The following is a 24,146-nucleotide window of genomic DNA, read 5'->3' as shown; positions in this document are numbered from 1 at the left end:
ATACTTTAAAAAAACTTTATTCAAACAATAGTACTGGTAGTCTTCATTTAGTGAACTGTCTTGTTTCATTTGTAGTGATCATTTGCAGTTGTGACAGTGAGGAAAACGTAGCTTTATTACCAATCCTTCCATACATAGCCCTCACAGGTCATAAATTCAAAGTTCAGAAGCAGTTGCAGTTTCATTTAGCGATTGTTTTGATTAATGACCAAGTTTCAGATTCCAATTGTGGTCACTAAACGAGGTCTATCTGGAGCACAGTTGGCTATACTATTATATTCCAAAATATTTATTACAACATTGATTGATTCAAAAGGCTGTTAATGCCAAGCAATTTTCATAAATTTTACTAATTCAACTATTTTACCATTTTAAAAAGTGCAGATTAATATTAACAAAATCATATACCTCTTTTTACTAATATGTCAAGAATAGGCACTTTCCTAATCTTCGTTAATAACAAATATTCCAGGACTGCCAAGCATTAGAAGAGGGAGTCCCCAATCCCCGGGCCATAGCCCACTGCCTATCTGAAACCCTGCCGTGTGACCAATGTGCAAATATGTGAAACTCCACTTGTGTGAGCGGTGAGCAACTACGTGTGCACAAAGCTCCATTTGCATGAGTGGTAGTGCCTTTTGCGCAAATTCAGTTTCACGCATGAGCATAAGAAGCGCCCTCCACTCTAAGGAATGGGGCACACGAGCCAAGTGCCCACTGCTTGCACCAATGGAGCTGTGTGCAGGTGCACCTGCCACCCATATACCCCCTCCTAGCACCAGGCCAGGTTGTCAAAATAGACTGTCAGAAAAGCTAAAATGCAGGTAGTCCTTAACTTACAATAATCTTTTTCCAAGTCTCTTCCCATTCAATTCAATCTAACAGGTTAGGCATACTGCAGATCTCAGCCACAAAGAGTGTCAAGCTGGCAGAGACTAAAAGACAAGGCTTTTCCACAATTGCCCCTAGTCTGTGGTTGCCCCTAGTCTTCCCTCAGAGATTATAATGGCCCTAACCCTGTTGGCCTTTCATAAATGTTCAAAATTTAACTGTGTCCCCAAACCTGAGGACCTGAGCTTGGCTTTACTGATAACTGCATGACTATCTGGCTTCCCCACTGATTTTGCTTGTAGGAAGCAGTCTGGGAAGAGCTGATGAAAAAGGCAGGCCAAGTGTTTTTTAATTATTAAAAATACAAATCTGATTCATACACTAAATAAGTTCATGTTAAGATTATTCGAACACTTCCAAAACTGAGTTCCATGGGATATAACCCATGAAAGTCAGAACATTTTTCATTTTACAAGCCCTATATACATTTTGGCTTGCTATTATCTTTATGGTTCTAACATATTTACAAGTTACAACTACGCATGACCTTGACTTGTGACTTGCTGCCTGCTTCCCCATTGAATTTTTTTGTCAGAAATTGGCTGAATCACAAAGTAGTTAAGTAAATCTGGTTCACCCATTGACAACCAGGTCACAAATTATGATTATGTGGGATGCGGTAACCTTCATAAATGCATACTGGCTGCAAAATATCCCAATCCCAATCATGTAATAACTGCATTGGCTGCAAGTTTGAGAACCAGTCATGAATCTACTTTTTCAGTGCTGGTATAACTTTTGAACAGTCACTTAACTAGACATTCGGTAAACGGGGATTACCTGTACATTTGCAGTATACTGTGGTTTTAATAATGGAAACTGCCCAGAGGCATTTGCTATGAGATGTGTGGCAAATAAATATCAATCTACTACTGTCTCTGAAAGACTAATAACCACATCCCTTGACAGAGTTGCAGCTTACGCTATCACAAATATATATATATATATAGGCATGGCAGCCTATATTTTAAAAAATACAAGCTGCCCACAAATAGTTTCACATAGCTAAAGCTGATCTTTCTAACCAGAAATGCACTGATCAGAATAAACATTCCTCTACTCTTTCGGTTTTATTCAACTAGCTAAGAGAAATGTTCTTTAATATTTTGTGTAAGTTTGACTTAAGAGGAATATTACTTACTATGATTTAGAAAGTTTCTCATGACCAATATGTCAATTACTGCTCATCCATTTCTATATTATTTCTTTTGGGGAGGAGAAAGAATTTTCACTTGATTACATCTAACTAAGATAATCCTCGTAGAGAATGGAATTCTAGTTTTATCAATAGGTATTACTCTGTTAACATAGTTATTCTCTCTCTACTATCAATAGATCAAAAGATCGGCACTTATATCATAGGAAAAGCATGGATTAAAAAGGTGATATACTGACAACTATCATAATAGAATTCAAGTATACATAGTTTTTTTCTGTCACAATACAATATAACCATTAACAGGTACATTATGCTTTACCACAAGAATTCAACATATAAGGTAGTGTTAAATGCATTAAAATCATGCTTTTCATTACTTACATTTGATTTTTGGCAGCTTGTCTCTGTGCTTTCCGTTCTTTCCTTTTCTGATCTGGTGGCTTTGCAAACACAATTTCTATATTTTCTCCTTCTAAATCTTTGCCATTCATTCCTTCCATAGCCTATGAAGAATATAATTTGTAATCATTCTTAACAAAGCAGTCTTACAAATACAGCACACCAACTATAAGTACAGTAGGAAAAATACCAATAGTACTATGTAGAATACACAAGATCATTGCCTCTCTCACTAAAGGCCATATTAGTCTATTTTTAATTTTTCAATGTGTAAGAGTTAGAAATATTCTCTGTAACCATGAAAACCAAGAAGGAAGTTTAAGAGCAGAATTTCAGTATATTTTGGAATGAGTACTAACGAAAGTCATAGTACCCACTTCACACTTTAAATCATATTTTTAACAGAATTTGACATTAGCATAAAATCTGAAGCAAACTGATTTACTTAGCATAATTTACTTGAGTTTACTTATTTACTGTCCTGGCAACAGTTGGTCTTGTTAGCTCATTCTCAACAATTCTTCATGAGGACAATGAGAACTAATGGCTGTAAATTGGCACACTATCTAGAGGATAATTAAACCTACCCTTATTTCTTAATAATAAACAGAACCCAAAACCTGACAACATAAAATTGTAGCAATTGTAAAATTGTAAGTTTATGACAGATTTCTGAAGAAATTGCCACTAAAAGTCTATTCATGATTGCAGCAGAGTAGCAATGTGATAAATACCTGAGAGCTAATTTTATGTAGTAGTTAAGACGTTAAGACTTAGATATCAGGAGACCACAAATGCTAGTTCTGCCTTACACATGAAAGGTAGGTGGGGAACTATGGGCTAGTCGCGCCTCTCAGGCTGAACCTACTTACATAGTTACAGTGGGAAAATCAGGAAATGTATACCACTTTGAATTCACTAAATCTAAATCTACTAAATAAATGAAACTGGAAATAAAACATACCTTTACAGCACCATCACGCTCATCAAAATGAATAAAAGCATAATCTTTTAGCTTTTTCACCCTCTCCAGTTTTCCAAATTGACTAAAAGCCTTTTCTAGTATTTCTTCTGTGACTGAATTTGAAAGATTCCGTACAAATAACACTTTTACCTAAAACAAAGCATTGTGTTAGCTTAGCATGACCAGTATATTATTGCAAACAATAAAACAAGCATATGCATTAGATCTACTTTTTTTTTCTTCAAAAATTGTGATTTGGGTAAGTCATAACTGGACACAAACCAAAAGTGTCTTAATTAACAAATAATTTTCTTAGCTGGACTATGGCAATGCACTATGAGGGCTATTCTTGAAGAGCGTTCAGAAGCTTCAACTGGCCAGAATGTGGTAATTTATGTAGTTCTGGGCACACTGCAATATTCCTGTGTAACACCATTACTGTGTGAGCTATATTGGCTTCAGTGCATTCAATTCAAGCTACTTGCTATCACCTTTAAAGCCCTACATGGCATGGATCAAATTATTTGCAGGATTTCTGATGGTCTCTGAGGGTTTACAGTACACATAGTTTTCTGTTCAAAGTTATGATAATGCTGAACAAATGGTACTCACACCTGGCCCTCTGTTGCAGCACCTCTCCTCCAAGTCACATTAGTTTTCAGTAATGCTTTTTTTGCCTAGACCCTTGACAAGAGAAATATTTTTCCTCCTTTTCTTGTTTTTTTGGGGGGGAGTTAAGACATTGGGCTTGTTAGCTAGAAAGCCAGCAGCCCAGGTTTGAGACCCAGGCGCCACACAATGGGGTGAGTGCCTATCTTTGCTCCAGCTCCTGCCTACCTAGCAGTGTGAAACCATGTAAATAAATAGGCATTACTATGCTGGAAAGGTAACAGTGCTCCGCGATGTCATGCTGGCGTCTTGATATAGAAATGTCTTCGGACTCAATGGTCTTGAAACGGAGATGAACACTGCCCCCTATTGCTATAGTCAGCAATGACTAGCAGGGTAAAATCCACAGGGATTCCTTTAACTTTTCCCCTTTCTCTGTCCAGTTTGTTATGAGCTACCCAGAGAAAGGAGTTGGGCAGCATACATATTTAATAAATTATTTTTATATTATCAATTTATTTATGGAGCTAAGGTTTAACTGCTACAACAGAGATGTGAATATATTATTTGCTTTAGCAGAAAGTCCCAAACTGATCAGGTATTTGTTCCTGAAATAAAAGTGGAACTTAACATCAGTAATTAACAAAAGCCCCACCAGCCATAGATGTAGAATTTATCATTTAGATAAATGAGGATATTAAGGCTAAACAAAATAGTTTCCCACTGAGACCATACAGAAGTTTAAGTCACTCTCTGAATCTATGCCAGTTATGACTATTCAGCTCACCAGTCTAGTCTGATGCATGCCCAAGCAAAAAAACATTTGTTCACTAATAACTTATCTCCACTCAGGATTGAAGCAAATTTCAAGGTATGTCTAACTAATGAACTCTTAAAATACAAAATTCCTTTTTGTATCCCAAATCTATCAACATTGTTAGTCTCAACAATTTGGGTGTAAACATGACTCTATAAGGAGCAAGAAGTATTTGCTCCTTCTAAAAGTCATCCCACAGAGTCAAAGGACTTTTGAAGAAAATATTGGAGGTGGTACAAAGTTTTAGAAGGAAATAACACATCCAGGAGGATAACAGATCTTTCCACTTAGTCAAACACTATAATGAAGAAGAGCCTTTTGACAAATAAAAGGCGAGCCCAGGATTCAACTATATCATTTCCATGCAAATTAACTAGGTTTCCTGAAAAACTCATTATTGCTAATGTTGACTTTGAACCTGTGAGGAATCCCTGTAGTTTTGGTTCACTGTAAAGTTTGCTCAGAAAAATCAAGGGAGGCAATAAAAAAAACCAGATCACATTGGGAATATAACAAAAAAACAGAAATTTAAGAAAATAATGAGATGTATAAAGTGACAATACTGAATACTATGCTGTAAAAAGACTTCACTGCCATAGCAAAAACGGGAATGGTGGAAGGTTGACAAGGGATCCCCCATATTAAAAAATGTGCTTACACCTTTTGGTAGGGTCACACTTTAACCCCTGTAGGAAAAATAAAGAAATCTAGTGAACACTGTTTTATCTATTAATCAAGGTACTATGAGATTGAATAAGAAAAGGGCTTAGGGAATATTTCATATTCCGAGGTTGAAAATGTTTTTGACCTGTTAAATATCAAAAATAAAATATGAAACAGTGTCACAGGAGTAACCAATAGCTACTGGAAACTTCTATGAAAACAATTATATGTGTATGAATTATTTTGTGTAAAACATCCCATTCATAGCAAGGGCAGTAAATGTGAAACATGCTATTTTACAGAACAGAATCTATGTCCTTATGATATACATGAACAGTCACAACGTTCACAAAAGAGCAGAAACAAATGCATGCTATTTTCACTGCTTCCATAAATGTTTACCTTTGCCATCACTTCAGGATCTGGATCTTCTATGGGGTCAGCCCATTCAACTGTAACAACATTACCCCAAACTTTCACTTTTCCACTCATTAACCTACGCCTGGCTTGAGCTGCTGTTTTGTGATCCTCATATTCAAGGAAACAAAAGCCTCTGTTCTTTTTTTTGTCATCAGGTTGGTGATACAATATTACATCTGTGAGACCCTCTGAAATTGAAGCGTTATATACATTTAACGGAACCATTAGTTATAAGTAGAGTATAACATTTATTAAAAATAAAAAATATTAGTTTTAACCATTTCCCTTTTATATTTGTCCCATATGTTTGCTGCCATATGAAGATATGTAAGGGTATTGCTCTAAGATAACAGGAGTTTTTTGTGCTTGTGCCTTTTAAAATGTTTTTGTTTTGTAATGTGCCCAGTGTTGTGGTTCACAGTATTGGCACCTATATTTATCTTTTATACATATAATTAAGCTCCCCTCTGCAAAAAATACATGCAAAACTATGAAGAAACTGAAATTCCCATCTAAACTATTGTTTAACAAAGAGAATCAGCTCCTATTTCAAAGGACAAAAGATGCACAAAGCACTTACATGGGTTTTGGACATGGAGGCCAGTAAAACAGTTCAATAAATATTTGTCACACTATGCCAAGCTGGTATACAAGACCACTGAAAACAAGTTACTGTGATGTCATGAAATTTTCATTTTCTATATCAGGTATGTCCAAACCACAGCCCATAGGCTACATGCAGTTCCATAAGATCTTTAACATATCTGATTTATCTACATTAACTATGTTACATATTTTATATGCGGTTCAAGAAATTTCTTCTTTACTCAATGCGGCCCAGGCAAGCCAAAAGGTTAGACACCCGTGTTCTAAATGCTTTACAGCTTATATGACAAGAACAAAATGTCCCCTCTAAAATGGTGGCTGTTCCAATAGCCAACCAACTCCATTGCCAGAGCATGCAATGCAAATGCTGAAATAGATCTGGAATGGTCTCTCAAACGTCAGCTTCTTAAACAATTCCCATATCTTTCTTTCAACTCTATCCCTTATGATCTCAGTTTACAAAAGTCATCATCATCCAACATCAGCCGAAAGATGGTGATAAAGTTCATCACAGATCACATTAATAACAATTAAATTATTAGAAGTTAGCAACTTACCTGTTACTTTGCTAAATTCTTCTACAATTTGCTCCTTAGTTTTACTCTTAGGGATAGATCCAACAAAGAGCCTATTATTGGCCACAGAGATACATACTCCAATGTGTTTCCCAGAACGAATTTCATGATTGTTATACTAAAAGAAAGTTATATAATAAATTACTCTTACTGGATTACTCTTTCAACCAAGTATAGTTGATGAGTTTGGCTCATATGCTTAAGTCTCTAGAATGTTGTCCAACTCTTTTTCTTACATGAAAATTTGTTCTCAATTGTAAAGGCCATCAGTGGACCCTTTGCTATATTTAAGAATGAAGGTACTAAGAACAGTAACAACAAAGAATTGTAAGGAACTGTAAAGACTAATAACTCTAGCACAGAATAAACTCCAGGCTACAAACTATATGTGCAATCTATAATTAATATAGGTCAAACAAAAAATTTCCAAAATTCATTTCTAATAAGCAAATACATGGAAAAAATGTAGGGCAAGCTTGACCTCAGAACATGAAAAATCTGATACAATCTAATAGCGGCCAAACATCTGCTGGAACAAGTGGGATCTGAACAGTTAACCTGCCCATGACTTCCAATAAATATGACACTTAGCAATAACAGACCAAACATTAGCTTATGTTGCAGCAGGGTTCCAACCTATTCAAGCTACATTTCACCTAAATTAAAATTCTTCTGAGTGTGAATTAACAAGAATGAATGAAAAAGAGCCAGTTTGGTATAGTTAAGTTCTTGCCTAGAAACCAAAAACTGAGTTCTAGGCCTCACTTAGCCATGAAAGCCAGATGAACAACTTTGGGCCAATCTCTCTCAGCCAACCTACATGACAAGGCTCCTGTTGTGAAGAAAAATAAGAGGTAGAACTATTAGATGTGTTATCTGCTTTGGATGGATGGATACTTAATATTTTTTAAGCTTTAGTAACTAAACAATTCATTTCTACTGTCAATAGAAGAGGATTAATCTAAGGTTAGAGCCAGACTTCATAAACTCACTTGAACCAATGACACATAATGTGATTGTGATTAATATTAATTCTTGCTTAGTTCAGGTAGAATTGTCTTACTAGTTTTTAAATAAAGCAAGGCAAGGCCTGGTTTCTGCTTAGATGGAAAACAACTAGAAAAATCCCACATAGGAAAAAATCCCAAGGGACAACAGTAACAAATCACTTCCATACTGATGTCAAGAAAACTGCAAGATTGTTTTTACCAGAAAGCTCAAAGTTTTTACTTTTCAATGTAAAATCCAGAGGTTCAGTGGCATGACTAAGCCTAGGCCCAAACTATTCATTTTCGTTGTCACTGCCATATTACTTTCTGATTCTTTAACGAGGACATAATTCACAAGGAACAATATACAAGTATTCCTCAACTGGGGAGTGTTGGAGGCATTGTTTAAGGTGCTTCCAAGTTGATTAATCAGTGATATCACCATTGCCTGGGGGAATGCCAAAGGGGCTCGGTCCTTTCATGTCCCTGTGAAGGAAGGAGTTAGAGCAAATGGCCGGACCTTGTCCTGCCACACAGTAGCATTAGGGTCTAAAATGTGGACTAACCTCCAACCCAGTTCCTAACCACGTGAACCACTGCACTCTAATTTACTAGATACTTTATTGTTTTTTAATATGATTGAATGTTTTTAAAAGTAAAAATTATAAAAAAATAAAAAAAGCAGTAAATAGAGGAAAAATAGAAGAGATTATAAAATGGCCCCCAATTTTTCTGACAGTAATTTAGATATTTATAATTTGCCCCTTCTCTTCAAAGTTACATCACAATTTCCTTCTTTCTGTAAGTTACCTTTTCTAATCACAATCTCATCATTTATAAAGGGTTTCCAGTAAATGCAATTGTTGATCTTTCTCTAATCAAAGTACTTTTTTCTGTTGGAACTAACAAATCCCCTGAATAAAGCAGAAGTATCTTTTTCCCATACTCAAATTCCATGTTTCCCATATAACATCAAATATTGCAGCAAGAACCATTCAAATCTGTAGCACCCAAGCTTCTATAGAGTTCTATCACTTCCCAGAAAATTCCATGGCAACACTAAAATCAATGTTTTTTTTACCATAGAGAATAAATCTTATTTCACACCTAACTATACTCAAACACTAATAGGATTGTAAGGAAACTGTACAAAGAACAGAAAACAGCAGCACTATTTAAAGTTACGCAAGAAGAAAAGATTACACTTAGTAGGACCTGTAACAAGTTTACCAATATTTTCTATATTGTTAGAAAATTGGGGCTGAGCTTAAATTTACTAATGATCAGTCACAGCACTAGAGAAAAATACCAGTCCGTTTTACATAATACACAACTTTAACTTATTCCCATAGTTTCTATACCAGTTATACAGAAATGTAACACTTAAAATAAGCCCAACTGAATTTGTTTCTGAGAAAGCTACTTCTCAGGACTAACAGTTGGTAAGATGCATGTATTATTGAAAACTAGAGTGGGATAAATATTGCCCTCTTTAAAAATAAACTGTCATTCCTAGCCTTTAAATAGCTGTATGTTAAAAATACCATATGCTGAGTATTACAAATAGAAATGATAAAAGGAAGTCTTAAGTTTTAATATGTTCAGTAACAATACACAGATTTCTGAAAGCCACTAGGTTTAAAAATCAATTCCATTCTATACATTACAACATAAGCAGAAGATTAAGACATTTTACACAATTAGGAATCATAATAGTTGATTTTAAATTACCACAGAAAATATGAAAAACTTACCAATTTAACAGCTTCCTGAGCTGCCTCTTTGTTACAAAAAGTGACAAAAGCATATCCCCTGTTTAGACCTGTCAGGGGATCCATCATTAAGCGGAGATCCCAAATAGGTCCAGCTTTTTCAAATAATGGAACAAGTTCATCCTCAAATAAGTCCCTTGGAATTTTACCCACAAATATCTGTAACAACAAATCAAACACATTTTTTTCAACAACTGAGATTTAAACAAAGAAACATATTATGTTCTTCCAATATGTTGCACCTCTTACCTCAGTGCCAACAGAAGGTTGTTGTCCTGAATAGACACACTCTGGTGGAGGACCACCATACTTCCTCTGTCCAGTTGTCACATCAAGGGTATAACCCGTTCTCTCCAAAAGAGCCTTCAAAGAGAGTCATAAACCAAGTACAATCAATTAATGAATACTAATAAAATACTCCATCAATATAGTTATTTATTCTATAGATTCTCCAACCTATGTTAAAAGTCTGCCTTAAAACTAATTTTTTAATTGGGTCACGCAACTGATATGTTAAGTGAGTCTATCTAACAAATCTAATATCAGAACATAAACCACTTGGATTAGAACCAATGCCAAAGGAAAAAAATTATCATCTTTCTAATGTCAAATCTGTTACACGAAGTTCCCCAATTGCTTATAAAACATCTGAGAAGAACTTGGATTGTGAAGCAGTAATAACATCTGAAGAAATAATTCTTGCAGATGTCATTTTCTGCAGAACAAGACTGCTAGACATCCATATGCATCATCTTACAGTACCCTTCAATTGCTTGTTGCATTTCAAATGCTTGTTCAATTAGAAAAATCTGTGTCTTTTAGATTCTGGGACATTTAATTTATGGATCAAAAGATGAAGGATGCAGAATCCTCCTTTTAGAGAAATGAAGTTAAGACAACATGGATTTCTGGCACAACTGAAGCAATAGGTAGTGCAAGAGAAGTTGCTGCAACTTGTTATGAAACACCCTTTTCATTTTCCTTCAAAGGGATAGACAGATAAGATGATAGAGAGATGCATGCATCCCTTAGACACTATTAAAGACTTCATCCCCGCAAGCACATACATTTCAATTTCACTCAACAGTATATTAACTTAGTAATTCAGTAATTAGGAAGGAAAATGGAACCAAAATAATAAAACAAAAATTAAAATGTCAAAGGAATGGATCCCTATTATGTTTAAATGTTATGTTAAATTATTTCGTCATTTCATTTATAATATTACTCTGGATTTATTCATGACAATAACAATATTTTTTGTAATTTTTCCTGCTAGAACCAGATGAAATATTTGTGAGATATATTAGAGATATTCAAGATCAGTGAGGCTCATCCTGTTTATTAACTACTGAAAACTTAGTATTGAACTACTTGTACTATTAGCTTATGTTAAAGTAGTTACAACTGCGGGTTTATACATCAAATCTCAGGTTACACTATTGAAGTAGCAGTGTAAAACTTCATGAAGTCCTTTATATCAGTTATTCACATATATCCTCCAAAAGCAAGATATAAATCAATCCTTCAAATGATAGCGCCATCGTAAAGTGTAAAAACATCAGTATAAAATGCTGATGTTGTCCTACTGTCCTAGTGTCGATTAACTTATTTTAGGTTCCTGAAATACATTATCAATGGCACCTCCATTAACAGGTATGAAACTGGATTTATATGGAAGATTAAGTGGTGATATGCACAAGAGACAGCTACTAAAATGTATCCCAAGTATAAAAACTGAGCTGATAATCAGCACTGCAGGAAATATTAGTTTTGAATGACATCAATTTTCAGGGGAAAAAACACTCTGTGACTGTATTCATATAATTAAAGCAACATGGGCTTAAGAAAAGGTTTCTTACAAACATACCTTGATTTTTGCCTCATCTGGTCCTTTGCCGGTATCTGGCACTTTGGCCCCTTGTTTTTCTCGTTGTCTATACGTTTTCATGACGCCACATAAAAAGGCACTTTTGTTCTAAAAATAAATGATATGGATGGATTGAAAAAGAATGTGAATTAAATTTCATAATGGATCTGTCAAAGATCAAGCAGTTTCTGTATATATGCTGAAATAAATTAAACAGAAATACTTCCTTGGTACATTACCTGAACATGAGAGAGATCACTGTCTTTAAATTGTTGAAGCACTGCCAATGCACCTTCTTCATTAAATTCCTTTAAAGCTTCAATAGCTCTTTCATCTAAATCACTGTGAGCACCTAGTCCTAGAAAAAGAAATATTTTATTCTAGGATGTCTCACTTAACTATTATGATATTCAGAAATTCATCTTAATTACTATTTGTTATTAATTGTGATGTTAGAAATTTTTCACATACTAAAATGCCAAAAACATTAATTTCTATTTTATTCCTACTGGAACTTGGAACACAAGAAATTCTGGAAAAACTTATTGCATCTGAGTAATTAGACAATATTTTTTGTTTCTAAAAGTAATTTAGATAAAAACTCTCAGCCATTCTACTGCACTTCAAAACTATGCTTCAGGACATAACTGAAAACACTGTAGCCACTACACCCAGGAATCCAAGCAATGAATCAGAAAAGAGACATAAGCAATTACTACTTCACTACACAGTCCTCCAAAGACACACAACCATAATCCAGTATGAACTATTCCTAAAGGTTTACATTCCAACTGCTTGCCCTCACCACCACCCCTTCACTCAATGTCAAAAGCTACTCTAAACTAATAGAAACATTGCATGTTAATATTGATCACCCAAAACATTAAGAAAACTGCAGTCCCCATACTTTTTTGTTTGGAAACCACAAAAAGTTGCTATTTTAGCCGAAAGCAAGGAAAGTCCAATAGAAAATAGTGAATTTGCAAGTTTTACATCTTACCTGCAACGTAAATTTCATCTAGTTTTTCAGCAACTTTCTGTGGTAAACCAGCATCAAGCAATGTCTGGAAATGCTCAGAATGGGCAACTGCAGCAGAAGTATCCATGGGCTCTTCAGTACCATTCCCATTAACATGTTCAGAAGCCATGTTTCCAGATATCTGTTCAAACGCAATAAGCATAATTAAGCTAGAGACCTTACAAGCCAAACAATTCGGGTGTCAATATATGCAGCTGCCTCCAAGATGCTTGCAGAGTTTTAACCCGTTTTCCCTACTGCTTTTCGAAATCAGGAAGCTTAACTTTTTTTAAAAAAAATCCAAATGAAAAGAACTAATAGCGCAAAGCAATAACCTGAAACCACTGCCAAACTCTCTGACTCACGTCCCTCTGAAGCACGCCCTGGAAAGCTCAGAAGAAGCTTTTCTAACTAGTAACAAGCAGCAAACGGAGGTGGGGAAGAAACGGGCAGACACCACCGCTATATAGCCATCCACTAGCTCCTTTCGCCTTAGCCGCCCTGTGTACTTAACCTCTCCACGAGGCCCGTTCCTCGACTACATTCAAAGTGTGTCGCCTTCCCGCCTCTCTGACAGGCCCTAAGCCGTCAGGCCAAAAGGAACAAAGCGCTCTCTTAATCCGCGCCCAATCGAGGTGGCGGCGGTGGCTGCCGCCATAAGTCTGAGAGAAACACGTGCTCGGCGCGTTCAAATGTCTTACAACTTCCTCCAGCGACCGACTTCCCTCCGCCCGGAAAAGCAGCCTTTCCCTCTCACCTCTCCACCCCCCCCCCTTTTTCCCCTCCGGGAGAAGAATTGCAACAGCCTGAGCCCTATTTCGCCACGCGGGATTGTGGGTGGGGGTTGGGTGGGTGGAAGGGAAAAGCGAGAGAAGGTAAGGAGAAGAAAATGAGCGCTCGACATCTGTCCGGCTTCTTCCCTCCTCCCACCCCGGAACAATGCATACAAATCACAGCTCCTCTGCTGCTGCCGCCGCCCCGCCATGCGCTTCCCACCAACTCCTGGGCAAGGAGAGTTGTTTCCCAAGCGAGCTTCTCCGCCGGGCCCACCCGTTTTTAGGTGAACCCGAGGCAGGCGACAGCTCCCCCCTCCCTTAACCCCACCGCCACATAGCCGGGAGTCCCTGCCCTGCTCCTTCCTTTCCCCACCCCACCCCACCGGCGCCTCGTGGCCAATGAATGGCGCCCGGACAATGAGGCGCTGGGAGCCTGTTCCGAGGACGGGCAGAGGCAGGCGAGCACGCGGATGGAGTCCCGCTCCCATGCCATGCCTTCGGCCTAGCGTAGCCCGCCGCCGGCAGTCAAGAATGCCTTGCAGGCGGCGGCACTCGCTGCACTTGGACAGGCCGCTGGCTCAAACCGTCCTTCTTTGTTTTAAGCCCCGCTTCAATTTTTTTTTATTTTTGGGGGGCGAAGGGCCGGCTACCCCCGGGGGACCCTTTCCCTCACGGGTGGTTTCAGCCCGCACCCTCCTCCTCCTCCCGGGAGTTTTATTTGGGGGGGGCTCTCCTTTTTTCATGCCCGACTCCCTCCCTCCCCTCCGCTTGACAATCCCCGCCGGCGGCTGACCTGTGTGGGCGAGCGGCGGGGGTGATGAATGGTGAGCGAAAGAGCTCCGGAGGGGGTGGTGGGGGCGCAGTGAAGGAGCTGCCCCTTCTCCGCTCCCTCAGCGTGTCCGGAGAATGTGCAGGAGCCTGCGTAAAATGGCGGCCGCTCGAGCGCTCACGCCGCTGCTGGCACCAGCCAACCCCAGCCCCCTTCCACTCCGCTCAGGCAGGGAGGGGAGAGGCGAGGAGGAGGAGGAGGAGGCGGTGCTTGCCGGCGCGCGCGCTGGCGCAGCCCCAACGCCGGGGTCTCCCGAGCCGCTCCACAAGGGTTATCGCCCCGCCTGCTGCTGGGGAGCTGAGCTCGGAAGCAGGCGGTGACCAACCAGAGAGCGCATGCGCACGACTGCATGCATTCCTCGCGTAGCACGTTACGTGGGAAGTTCGTCCTTTTTTTTTTTTCTCTTCTGACAGGCGCCCGGTGGAGACTTGGAGGGTTTGGGAACGTTACGGGATTTCCCCACCATCACACACCCGCACCGAGATACCGAGCACTCCCTGGTGCGAATGAATGGTATTTTTTTTTCTGAAGCTGCTTCTGTAACAGGCTCATTTGCCGGGATGGGGGTGTGGAAGGGGTGATGAATTTCTGAATGGCTTTGTTGTATTGCTGAGGTCGTGAATAAAAATCCTAATCACAATAGGTGGCATATAAATATTGTAAAAATTCAACACAGCAGTTAAGGAAACATCACATCATTTAGAATGCATTCAGATCATTGCAGCCGCCTTCGTGGCACCAGGTTATAATCCCAATTCAAGTACAGGTAGTCCTCAATTTACAACCACAATTGAGCCCAAAATTTGTTGCTAAGTGAAACATTGGTTAAATGAGCTCAAGGAGCTTCTTGGATGAGAAATGAAATGTCTTCAAATAAAACCTAAAAAGTCCAGTTGCCTCTTGAAAAAGCACCTTTGGGATTGGTTAAATGAGTTTGCCCTGTTTGACTTTTTTTGCTAGTTAAGTGAATCATTGCATTTAAGTTAGTAACATGGTTGTTAAATGAATCTGGATTCCCCACTGACTTTGCTTGTCAGGTTGAAAAAGCTGATCACATGACCTTGGGACACTGCAACCGCCATAAGTGTGAAAAGCGGTCATAAGTCACTTTTTCTGTGCTGTTGTAACTTTGAACAGTCACTAAATAATTGAGGACTACCTGTGATTCACATTATTATGAATCAGCCAAGCATTTCAACACAGCAGTAATGAAGCACAGTGAACACAAACTTCTGCAAATTACTGTTAAAAAGGGCAGCTGCTTATGAACATTTGATTATGTACCCTCAAGTTGTTTTCCACTTCTTGTAACCATATAGAATTTTCTCTATATAGGGTAACCTTACTCTGGTCTTTCAGGTCTTCCAAAGATGCTCTCATCACCACTGTAACTGAGTCCATGCACTTTGTTTGCTGGTCTTCTGTACCTCTTTAAACCAGGTGCAGTTGTGAAGGTAACTGCAACTGCTTCCTCTTCTTTGTAACTTTCATTCTGATGTTTTAGTGAAAATAAATGCAAAAAGATTAACCACCGTCTTAAAGGTTGGCCCAACAGGTCATGGGGTTTGTTATCTAAAATTATAGGTCCAATACAATTAAGATACTTAAAATTTATAGCTTAAAGAGTAGAGGCCAAATATTAGGAAAAATTAGGAAAGCATTAATTGGGGAAGTTTGTGCATATTGAGGCAAAGATTTTGTTTAAGGATTCCAACAGTACATAGCTTATCCATCATTTAAACAGGAGCCAATAACATAATACCAACTGGATTTCATTCTAAAATCTGCCATACAGATTTTAAATACAAAGTTTGACTTTTAAGTACAAAGCTGGAGACTTCTTTAGGATGCTTAATCTTCTGGCCAGTTGATCAAAATGTTAGTTTGGCCTTTCCAGGCAAGATTGTGGAGTTCTGGTAATGGAGAACGTATAGCAACTACTAGAGAAATACGTATTTATTCTTCCTTTCTCCTTGCAATCCTGCTGAAAATTGCTGGCTTTCTGCTGCCATTAGCTGGAAACATATAATCTTAAATAGAAGTACTATAATCGTGCTTTAAAATTGCTGGTGTTTTGTTCCAGTCTTCCAGCAATTACCCCCAATATTACAAAGCTGAAGTGGGTGTTCATGTGAGGGTCAAGTAGACATTTTAATTGATCCCACTTCCACTTTAAGGAATTCAGAAGTATAAACGGTTTTACCAGATTTGTGAAAATTACAAGTTATGGAAAGTTGCAAATTATGTTCAAGTGTTTCTGGAACTGAAAAAGCCCCTATTGTATTTTTCATTGCTCTGATAACTGAACTGGCAAACCAGTAAAATATCAAGTGAAGTTGAAGTCTGGAGCAACTTCTTCAGCACTGAAGGTAAGGGAGTGTATTCATGTCATTCAGGGACAGCTGTAGTCATTACTGTTGTACATCAGAGAACTGTATTATGCTGGCTAGGCAGTCCTCAAGTCTGATAAACACGTATCTCCACCAGATGGGATTCAGGTATTTGCTTTGGACAGTCTGGAACCTTGTGCAACCTCTGCTTACCCACAAAGCCCTTTGTAGTATAGGTATGTGTCAAGGACTATGGGCAGTTGTGGACAACTCTAAAAGCTTTCATAGTATTGTCTGCACTGGAGATGCGTGATGTGCCAGTGCTGCCCTGACATTTTCCCTTACAGGAAATTATGACACCTATGAAGTATTTCATGGGGTCAAATTGCCTGCCTCCACTTTTAAATGCAACCGTCACTCTTTACAGGACAGTCATCTTCAGAATCTAAAAGTACTGCTACTCATGATTCAGTCTTTGTAGATACAGTATTCTATCTTGCAGTTCATTTAACAAAGCTAATTCAATAAAGCTTTATGGATCCAAATACCAATTCCAGAGGCATTTGCTATATCCAGTAGATAATGCACAACCAAACTTGCTTAGAGGCTCAGTTCTCTTTTAGCTGCAATGTTTATATTGCTTTTAGACAGGAAATATGGTTTATTTTGGAACCGAATTTTAAACTGTTACCATTTATATTTAGAACCTCATATAAGCTTCTTGCTGCCCAAGACAGGTCTCTTTTTAACACATTAGCCCAGAAGACTATGTCACACAGAAGTTATATTCAATATAACTGCATGTTGATCAGACGTGACCGAAAATTTTCCAGCTACATTTTTAAAATGGCTGTCAATTGCATTTTTCATTGTTTGGACAAGTGCAGTTAAACTGCAGATTACTGACTGGAGCGTGAAACCTTTTTGATGACTTTTAAGTTTTATCCCCCAAGAATTCTCCCTGATTTCTGTAGGATTTATGAATGCTGCAGTTCTTTATATTTAAATACACAAAACTCATTTAAAGGCATAAACAAGTCCTAGGTAAAGGGAATGCTTAAAACATTTAAAATTCCTTTCATAAGTCATTCTGTTGACTATTTTATACATGAGCATTACAGTACTACTCTGGCCTCAAAATATTACTGAAAGTTAATTATTCTCTTTAAAATATTTCCATTTATCCATCCTACCAAAGAAGTTTCATCAATAAAAATCCAATCTGATGCATTTGATCTTTATTTTGATAACTTATTGCATAGTACCACAATTTTTTTTTTAAAAAAAAAAAAACACCACATACATTCTGGTGCTACATTTAACGTTTAAGACACTCTATTGGATGCAATTCCTTAAATTTGCCACTTCTACTGAATATTCATCAGGACATGATTTAGTTCATACCCAAGTCCAAGTGGCTTAGTGCTTTTTCTTACTTTCTTCAATTTAAGCCAACATTTTGCAACGAGAAGTTCATGATCTGAGCCAGTCAGCTCCTGGTCTTGTTTTTACTCTTATCTTTGGCTGCAAAGCACATAATCCCTCTGATTTGTGTTGACAGTCTGATGATGTCCATGTGTAGAGATGTCTCTTGGATTGGAAAAGAATGTTTGCTATGACCATCAAGTATTCCTGACAAAATTCTATCAGCCTGTGCCCTGCTTCATTTTATACTCCAAAGCCAAAATTGCCTGTTATTCTGTTTATCTTTTGGCTTCCTACTTTAGCATTTCAATCCCCCATGATGAATAAGGACATCATTTTTTGGTGTTAATTCTGTACTGTGCTGTAGGACTTAATAGAACTGGTCAATTCCATCCTCTTCAGCACCAGCGACTACTGAGGTATTGAATGGTTTGCCTTGGATTCAAACTGAGATCATTGTCATTTTGGGGATTGTATCCCAGTATTGCTTTTCCTACTCTTTTATTGACTATGAAGGCTACTCCATTGTTTGAGGGATTCTTGCCCACAGTAATATACCTGGTGGTCATCTGAATTAAATTAACCCTTTCCTGTTCATTTTAGTTCACTGATTCCCAAGATGTTGATGTTCAATCTTGTCACCTCGTTTGACCATGTCTAGGCTTGCCTGAATTCATGGATCTTACATTCTAGATTCCTATGAAGAATAGATCTGCACATCATCGGACTTTCCTTGCACCACCAGATGCATCCAACAGCTGAGCCTCCTTTCAGCTTTGGCCCAGTTGCTTCACTTTTTCTGGCGCTACTAGTACTAGCCCGCTGCTCTTCCCCAGTAGCATATTGGACACCTTCCGACCTGAGGGGCTCATCTTCCAGCGTCATATCTTTTTGCCTTTTGGTCCTATCCATGGGATTTTCATGGCAAAGATACCGGAGTAGGTTGCCATCTCCTCCAGTGGATCACGTTTTGTCAGAACTCTCTGCTATGACCTGTTCGTCTTGGGTGGCCCTGCATGGCATAACTCATAGCTTCATTGAACTATGCAAGCCCCTTCACCATGACAAGCAGTAACCCATGAAGGGGGCTTAAGGCAATAGTTTTACATTTTTAATGCACTGATTTTCTTCGAAGATCATTAGAGCTCATGCATGATGCAACTCCAGCCAAGTCAACTTCAGATTCCCCTTCGACTTCAACACTGTTGATAAAAAATGGACAAATGCAGGAAACAGAGCATACTAATTTACATCTTGCCACATATGCCATGCTCAAAAATCCTAACGAGGGTCATTTGAGTTAACATAAATTGTACTATTCAGAATTAACTCACTGTGTTTTGGCTAAAACATTCATTTAAGAACAAAAACACATCCACAAAAATGTCTACATCCTCTGGTCTGCTGTTGGACATTTGCATATATGGGCTTTTAATTAACAATATAACATTTGCACAAGTGTACATTCTCAGCAAAAGTTAGCACAAGTACAGTAGTTATTCAATTGACTTACAAGCAGTCGCTTGTAACACTGTTTTCAAGCAATGTTTCTGCTTGTTTAATAGTCTGGATATTTTAGTGTTCATTGGCGTCCTATCATCAGTCCTGAATCCAGCTAACAATCTGTGTTGTACATCAGCTTACCTTTTTTTTCAGCAGATATAATGGCTGTCTTTAGTCTAAGACTGTTTCCATATCACTGTTGAAAAGCAATGATGGAATATTTATTATATTGAACAAGGCAATGTAAAAAAAACTTGGGTTTTTTTCCCTCCACATCGCATTCTTAGTTCACAACTGGGGTCAATAGGACAGGACTGCCCAACAAAAAATGTCTATATGATAAAGTGCAGCTCCAATGAGAAGTGAGTTTTTTAAATTGAATCTTAAATTTGCAGGGAGTTGCAAAGATTTATTTCCCTTTCACCTAAATTAAGCCTAGTAATAAATCAGACAACAGTAATCCAAAATATTCTACTCACTTGATCCATGTTTGGAATCAGAAACTGAAGACCCAATGTCAAATGCGGGCCAGCTGCTCTCTGAATTTCATCTAGAAGTCAAAATAGCATCAGTGTAAGAGAATATTCTAGCAGCAATGTTTCTGCATAACAAATTCCAGTTGTATTAATGGCAGCATAACCTCAGAAGCCGGATCCAAATTGGCATTTTTTCATCAAGAAGTCAGGTTCGGGATAGGCTCATCACTGATTGGGCCATTCTATACCATTTATTTCAATAAAAACAATTCACACGTACCTTTATCTTAATAGTAGTGTTATCAGGTCTGAAAAGAGAAAAAGCAAACAAATTCTTATTCCATACTTTGTATTTCTAAGTAAGGGACAAGTTGTAAAAAAGCATTCAAACAAGCATTGGTTATTATATGGAATTTTAGTAAAAGGCGAAAGATTTATACGATCTGAAGAGAAACCAGAGTACAAATGTAGCACTATGCCAAAAAGGAAAAAATATCAATTGAATGCAAATTATGGCCTCCAAAGCCAGGCTCATCCATCAGCAAAATTAATTTTGTCTCTGTAATCTTCAAATCAACTCCAGAATAGATTTGAGAAATTCCATTCCATAAGAGAAATGTTAATTATCAATGTAGGCCTAAATGATTCCAACAAGAATGTCATTTCATCAACAAGAATGGTTTTTTTTTCTTCTTACAAAGTAAAGATTTTAATCATTTCTATCACTAGTTTCTTCAACAGCAAATGTTACAAATGAAAAGGAGGAAAAGATACATGTATCTTCTTAGTAGAGGCAGTTTGGTTAAGGTGCTGGGAAACTGGGAACTGTGATGTATGACTCCTTCAGGCATAAAAACCAGCTGGGAGACTTTTGGCCTCACTCAGCCCAACACACCTCAGTATTGTTGTGGAAAATAGTAGGCAGGAGTATTAAATATATTTGGCACTGAGTTGAGCTAATTATTAAAAAGTGGGATAAAAATTTCCGTAAAATGGATTTGCCGAATTTCAGTCATCACATGCAACCACAATTGAGCCCAAAATTTAGGTTGCTAAGTGAAATATTTGTTAAGTGAGTTTTGCTCTATTTTATGACCTTAAGTTTCTTGCAGCAGGTTAAGTGAAAAACTGCAGTTTAGTAAAATGGCTTCCTCATTGACTGTTAGAAGGTTACAAAAGGGAATTACTTGACTCCAGGACAATGCAACCGTCATAAATATTAACCAGTTGCAGAGCATCCAAATTTTGATCAAGTGATCATGGGGCAACAGTTGTGTGAAAAGTCACTTTTTTCAATGACATTGTAACTTCAAACGTCACTAAATGAAATGTTGCAAGCTGAGGACTACCTGTATAGTGATGATAATCTTTATAGTGACAAAAATATTTCAGTTGGAATTATCTCTATAAATATATTGTATTTGGTCAAGGATTTATTTTCAACAGTCAGTGATTTCAAATTGAGAATTTTTACTAACTATAGGATTTGTTGCCCATTAAAGTCTTTCCAAAATCATTCATAAGGATATTCTTATCCAGCAAATATTTCATATTAAAATATTTTTAAAAGATAAATGCAAACTCATATAAAAAAATAATTGTAAAAAAGTTAAAACTACAAGAAATTAAATGAATAGGATACAAAAATACAAAATTTGTATATTAATCTTTAAAATTCTCCAAATCAGTTGTGTATTTGAATCCAAAATATTTTAATTTTTCACATCCACTAACATGATAAAATGACCCTTCTAGTTCACATCTCCAAGGTAAATTCAAACTAGTTATACATTTGACAATTAATATTTAAGCTCATAATAGCTTATGAACACTACCACAGGACACAACTCTTTCCAAATACTTCAAGCCAATTTTTGAATGCCTACATGCTGAAATGGAGCTAGCCAATTATGGAGTATTATGCCCCTTTCTCCTTCACATTTTGCCAGCATTTTCTATGACACAAACCCCTTTTAAATTCCCTTTATTTTAACACACACAACTATTACCTCTATTAACATTTGTTTCAGCATTATATACAGGCAACTAATAATTTTTAGAAACAGTCAGAAGAGAACCAGAAAAAAGCAACTGAATTCTGTGAAGATTAGATTTCTCACAAAAGTACCCAAGTAAGGATACTCCTGACAGTTTAACGTACGAGTAAAATTTAAAAATGTACTACACCAAATCTTACTCATTCATAAAACAGCCTCTTCAAACAAATATAGTGCAATACTTAAGTTAAACATACCACAGAGTTCATTGTGTCTAACAGCAACGCCATCACAGGTTTTAGGCTCCTATTTCCTGGAACATTAAAAAAATTGATGGCTTTTAAAATCAAATGACAAATATCCATGTACAGTTATCAAGCTTTAAGTTACTCCTAATGTCTGGAGGGCAGCACTGGCTTTCTTTTCATGTTATTCCCCTGCATGTGTAACTCTGCATCTATTAAAGCATTCTGAACTATGCAGCACGAAATCACCAATTCAAATTGAATTGGTGATTCACCACGTGGCCTTAAGTAAGCCATGTTCTTTCAGACCTTACCTCCAACCCTGGTCCACCAGCAAAAATGTGCAGGGCAGTCATTTTTATAGTATGAACTGAACTATTAACTACACTTTATGTGTATGTGTATATGTACATATGCACCAGATTTTTTCTCTCTCTCCAGCCGCTAATTTGAGTTGCAGTCGAGCATTGAAACCAAGCCCATCTAGTTTAAATCGTGTACTTTTATCATGACGCCCATTAATCAGCGATATGCTACACTCCCATCAAGATCAATACTGCAATTTCGAAGCATCTCCCTCCCCCCGAAGCAACTCTTGCAAAATGTCTTATCTTCACAATTTGCATTTTCCCAGGGCCGCACAGCTTCGAATAGCGAGCTTAATCTTTTTATAACAACTCAGGCCAATCTCATTGTACACACGTTGTACTCAGACAATAAAGGTAATATTCTTCAAGCCGCAAGAAACGCTGAACCGCGAAGGACTGGCCTGCTCTCTCCTTTTCCCGCCAATAATCGCGCTCCAGTCCAGCACTGGGGCCTTTGGGCGCGCAAGGGGAAAAGCCTCGACTGGTGGCCCTTTTCACTTAAGGGGTTATACTTGAAGCCTCCCCTTTTCTCTAATCCTTTGCTTTACAAGTTAGCCCCTTTGCACGTTACTCGAGGTTTGACTCTTGTCTCAGCACCGCTCATAACCGCAGAATGCACCCGACCAGGGGCTGCCCACAAGAATGGTCGTTCCCCACCCCAAAAAAGAGTGCCGACCTCGTGCAAGTTGCCTTTTTATAGGTATCGCAAACAAATCACCCCTAGGGGGTGGGGGTGAAAGGAGATGAGGAGAAAAAAAAGGAAAGGGAGGGCGAGCCACCCACAAAATGGCGGCGCCCGTTTCTCTCCTTCCTCCCACCCGCTCCAAACTTACCACTCTCCGAACCTACAAACGGAAGGGCGCGTGAGCCTACTCAAGGCTTTATATAAGTCTCGGGGCAAGAAAGCGGGGCTGGTCACGCCCCTTCGTTCTCATTGGATACAGGCGCGGAGAGGGGGAGGCTGTTCTGCAAGGGTTAATCCCCCCCCACGAAACGTAAGCTCTACGAGTGCAAAATCAAATCCCTCGAGATTTTTTTTTTTTTTTCTTTCTTTCTTTCTTTTACCCCGACGGCCTTTTTGTCTTTTATTATTCTCTTTGTGGGGGGACTTCCTTCCATTTTTTCTCCACATTCACTAAATGGAAAAAGAACTTGGGGTGTGTGTGGAATTTTCCCCATTGCCGCCGTTACGAAACGCGAGCTCGGCTGCACGGAATTGCTTTTAGAAGGGATTAAGTGGCAAAGCGGCGTCCTTAAAGTGAAATCCAAACCATTTGCCATGTTGGACATAATGCAATATTAATATTCCGTAAAACCTGAGAAGCACCTATTGTGTTATTTTTAATTATTAATACAATAAATATCAAACTATAGTTTTTGTATTTTGTATGCATTTTGTTCGTAGCATCCTGTAAATGTAGCTGGAGGTGAACAGAAGCAGCGGC

The 24,146-nt window shown here is 38.1% G+C and overlaps 1 protein-coding gene, 2 long non-coding RNA genes and 1 other non-coding gene across 24 annotated transcripts in view; 1 reads left to right on the top strand and 3 right to left on the bottom strand.

The window, feature by feature from the left end:
* SYNCRIP (synaptotagmin binding cytoplasmic RNA interacting protein) overlaps window positions 1-14,519 on the bottom strand; it is an 18,356-nt gene extending 3,837 nt beyond the window's left edge. For 6 of the 18 annotated variants that reach the window (XM_026726762.2, XM_026726763.2, XM_026726764.2 and 3 more), the window contains exons 1-10: window positions 14,322-14,519; window positions 12,735-12,894; window positions 11,974-12,092; window positions 11,735-11,842; window positions 10,114-10,227; window positions 9,847-10,023; window positions 7,086-7,221; window positions 5,905-6,110; window positions 3,414-3,563; window positions 2,432-2,553 (exon numbers count right to left, since the gene is read on the bottom strand). In XM_026726762.2, the coding sequence (XP_026582547.1) occupies window positions 2,432-2,553; window positions 3,414-3,563; window positions 5,905-6,110; window positions 7,086-7,221; window positions 9,847-10,023; window positions 10,114-10,227; window positions 11,735-11,842; window positions 11,974-12,092; window positions 12,735-12,882 (1,280 nt within the window). In that variant the 5' untranslated portion in view covers window positions 12,883-12,894; window positions 14,322-14,519. Of the gene's footprint in view, window positions 1-2,431; window positions 2,554-3,413; window positions 3,564-5,904; window positions 6,111-7,085; window positions 7,222-9,846; window positions 10,024-10,113; window positions 10,228-11,734; window positions 11,843-11,973; window positions 12,093-12,734; window positions 12,895-13,266; window positions 13,455-13,699; window positions 13,878-14,321 lie in introns of those variants that run through there. The other 12 variants (XM_087914613.1, XM_087914621.1, XM_087914625.1 and 9 more) reach the window with 7 other exon arrangements.
* LOC148127769 (uncharacterized) lies at window positions 13,482-16,729 on the top strand. Its single transcript, XR_015739771.1, has 4 exons — window positions 13,482-13,627; window positions 14,771-14,857; window positions 15,717-15,811; window positions 16,677-16,729. It is a non-coding gene; the product is annotated as an uncharacterized LOC148127769 (long non-coding RNA).
* Window positions 16,730-17,908: 1,179 nt separating this feature from the next.
* Window positions 17,909-23,603, bottom strand: LOC113455407 (uncharacterized). Of its 4 annotated transcripts, none has more exons than XR_003376518.2 (6): window positions 23,535-23,584; window positions 22,346-22,401; window positions 20,372-20,399; window positions 20,095-20,165; window positions 19,757-19,811; window positions 17,909-19,314 (listed from the first exon to the last, which is right to left on the bottom strand). It is a non-coding gene; the product is annotated as an uncharacterized LOC113455407 (long non-coding RNA). The 4 variants fall into 4 exon arrangements; XR_015739768.1 differs by having other exon boundaries at window positions 22,346-22,394; window positions 23,535-23,567; XR_015739769.1 differs by having other exon boundaries at window positions 22,346-22,394; window positions 23,531-23,549.
* Window positions 20,254-20,325, bottom strand: LOC113433012 (small nucleolar RNA SNORD50). The gene has a single exon (XR_003373596.1). It is a non-coding gene; the product is annotated as a small nucleolar RNA SNORD50 (small nucleolar RNA).
* Window positions 23,604-24,146: the final 543 nt, after the last annotated feature.

This window comes from Pseudonaja textilis, chromosome 1, assembly GCF_049901715.1.
Source record: "Pseudonaja textilis isolate UNSWEBS1 chromosome 1, rPseTex1.2, whole genome shotgun sequence".
NCBI lineage: Eukaryota > Metazoa > Chordata > Lepidosauria > Squamata > Elapidae > Pseudonaja > Pseudonaja textilis.
The sequence above is the reverse complement of the archived record's forward strand: the minus strand, read 5'-3'. Positions and strand labels throughout refer to the sequence as shown.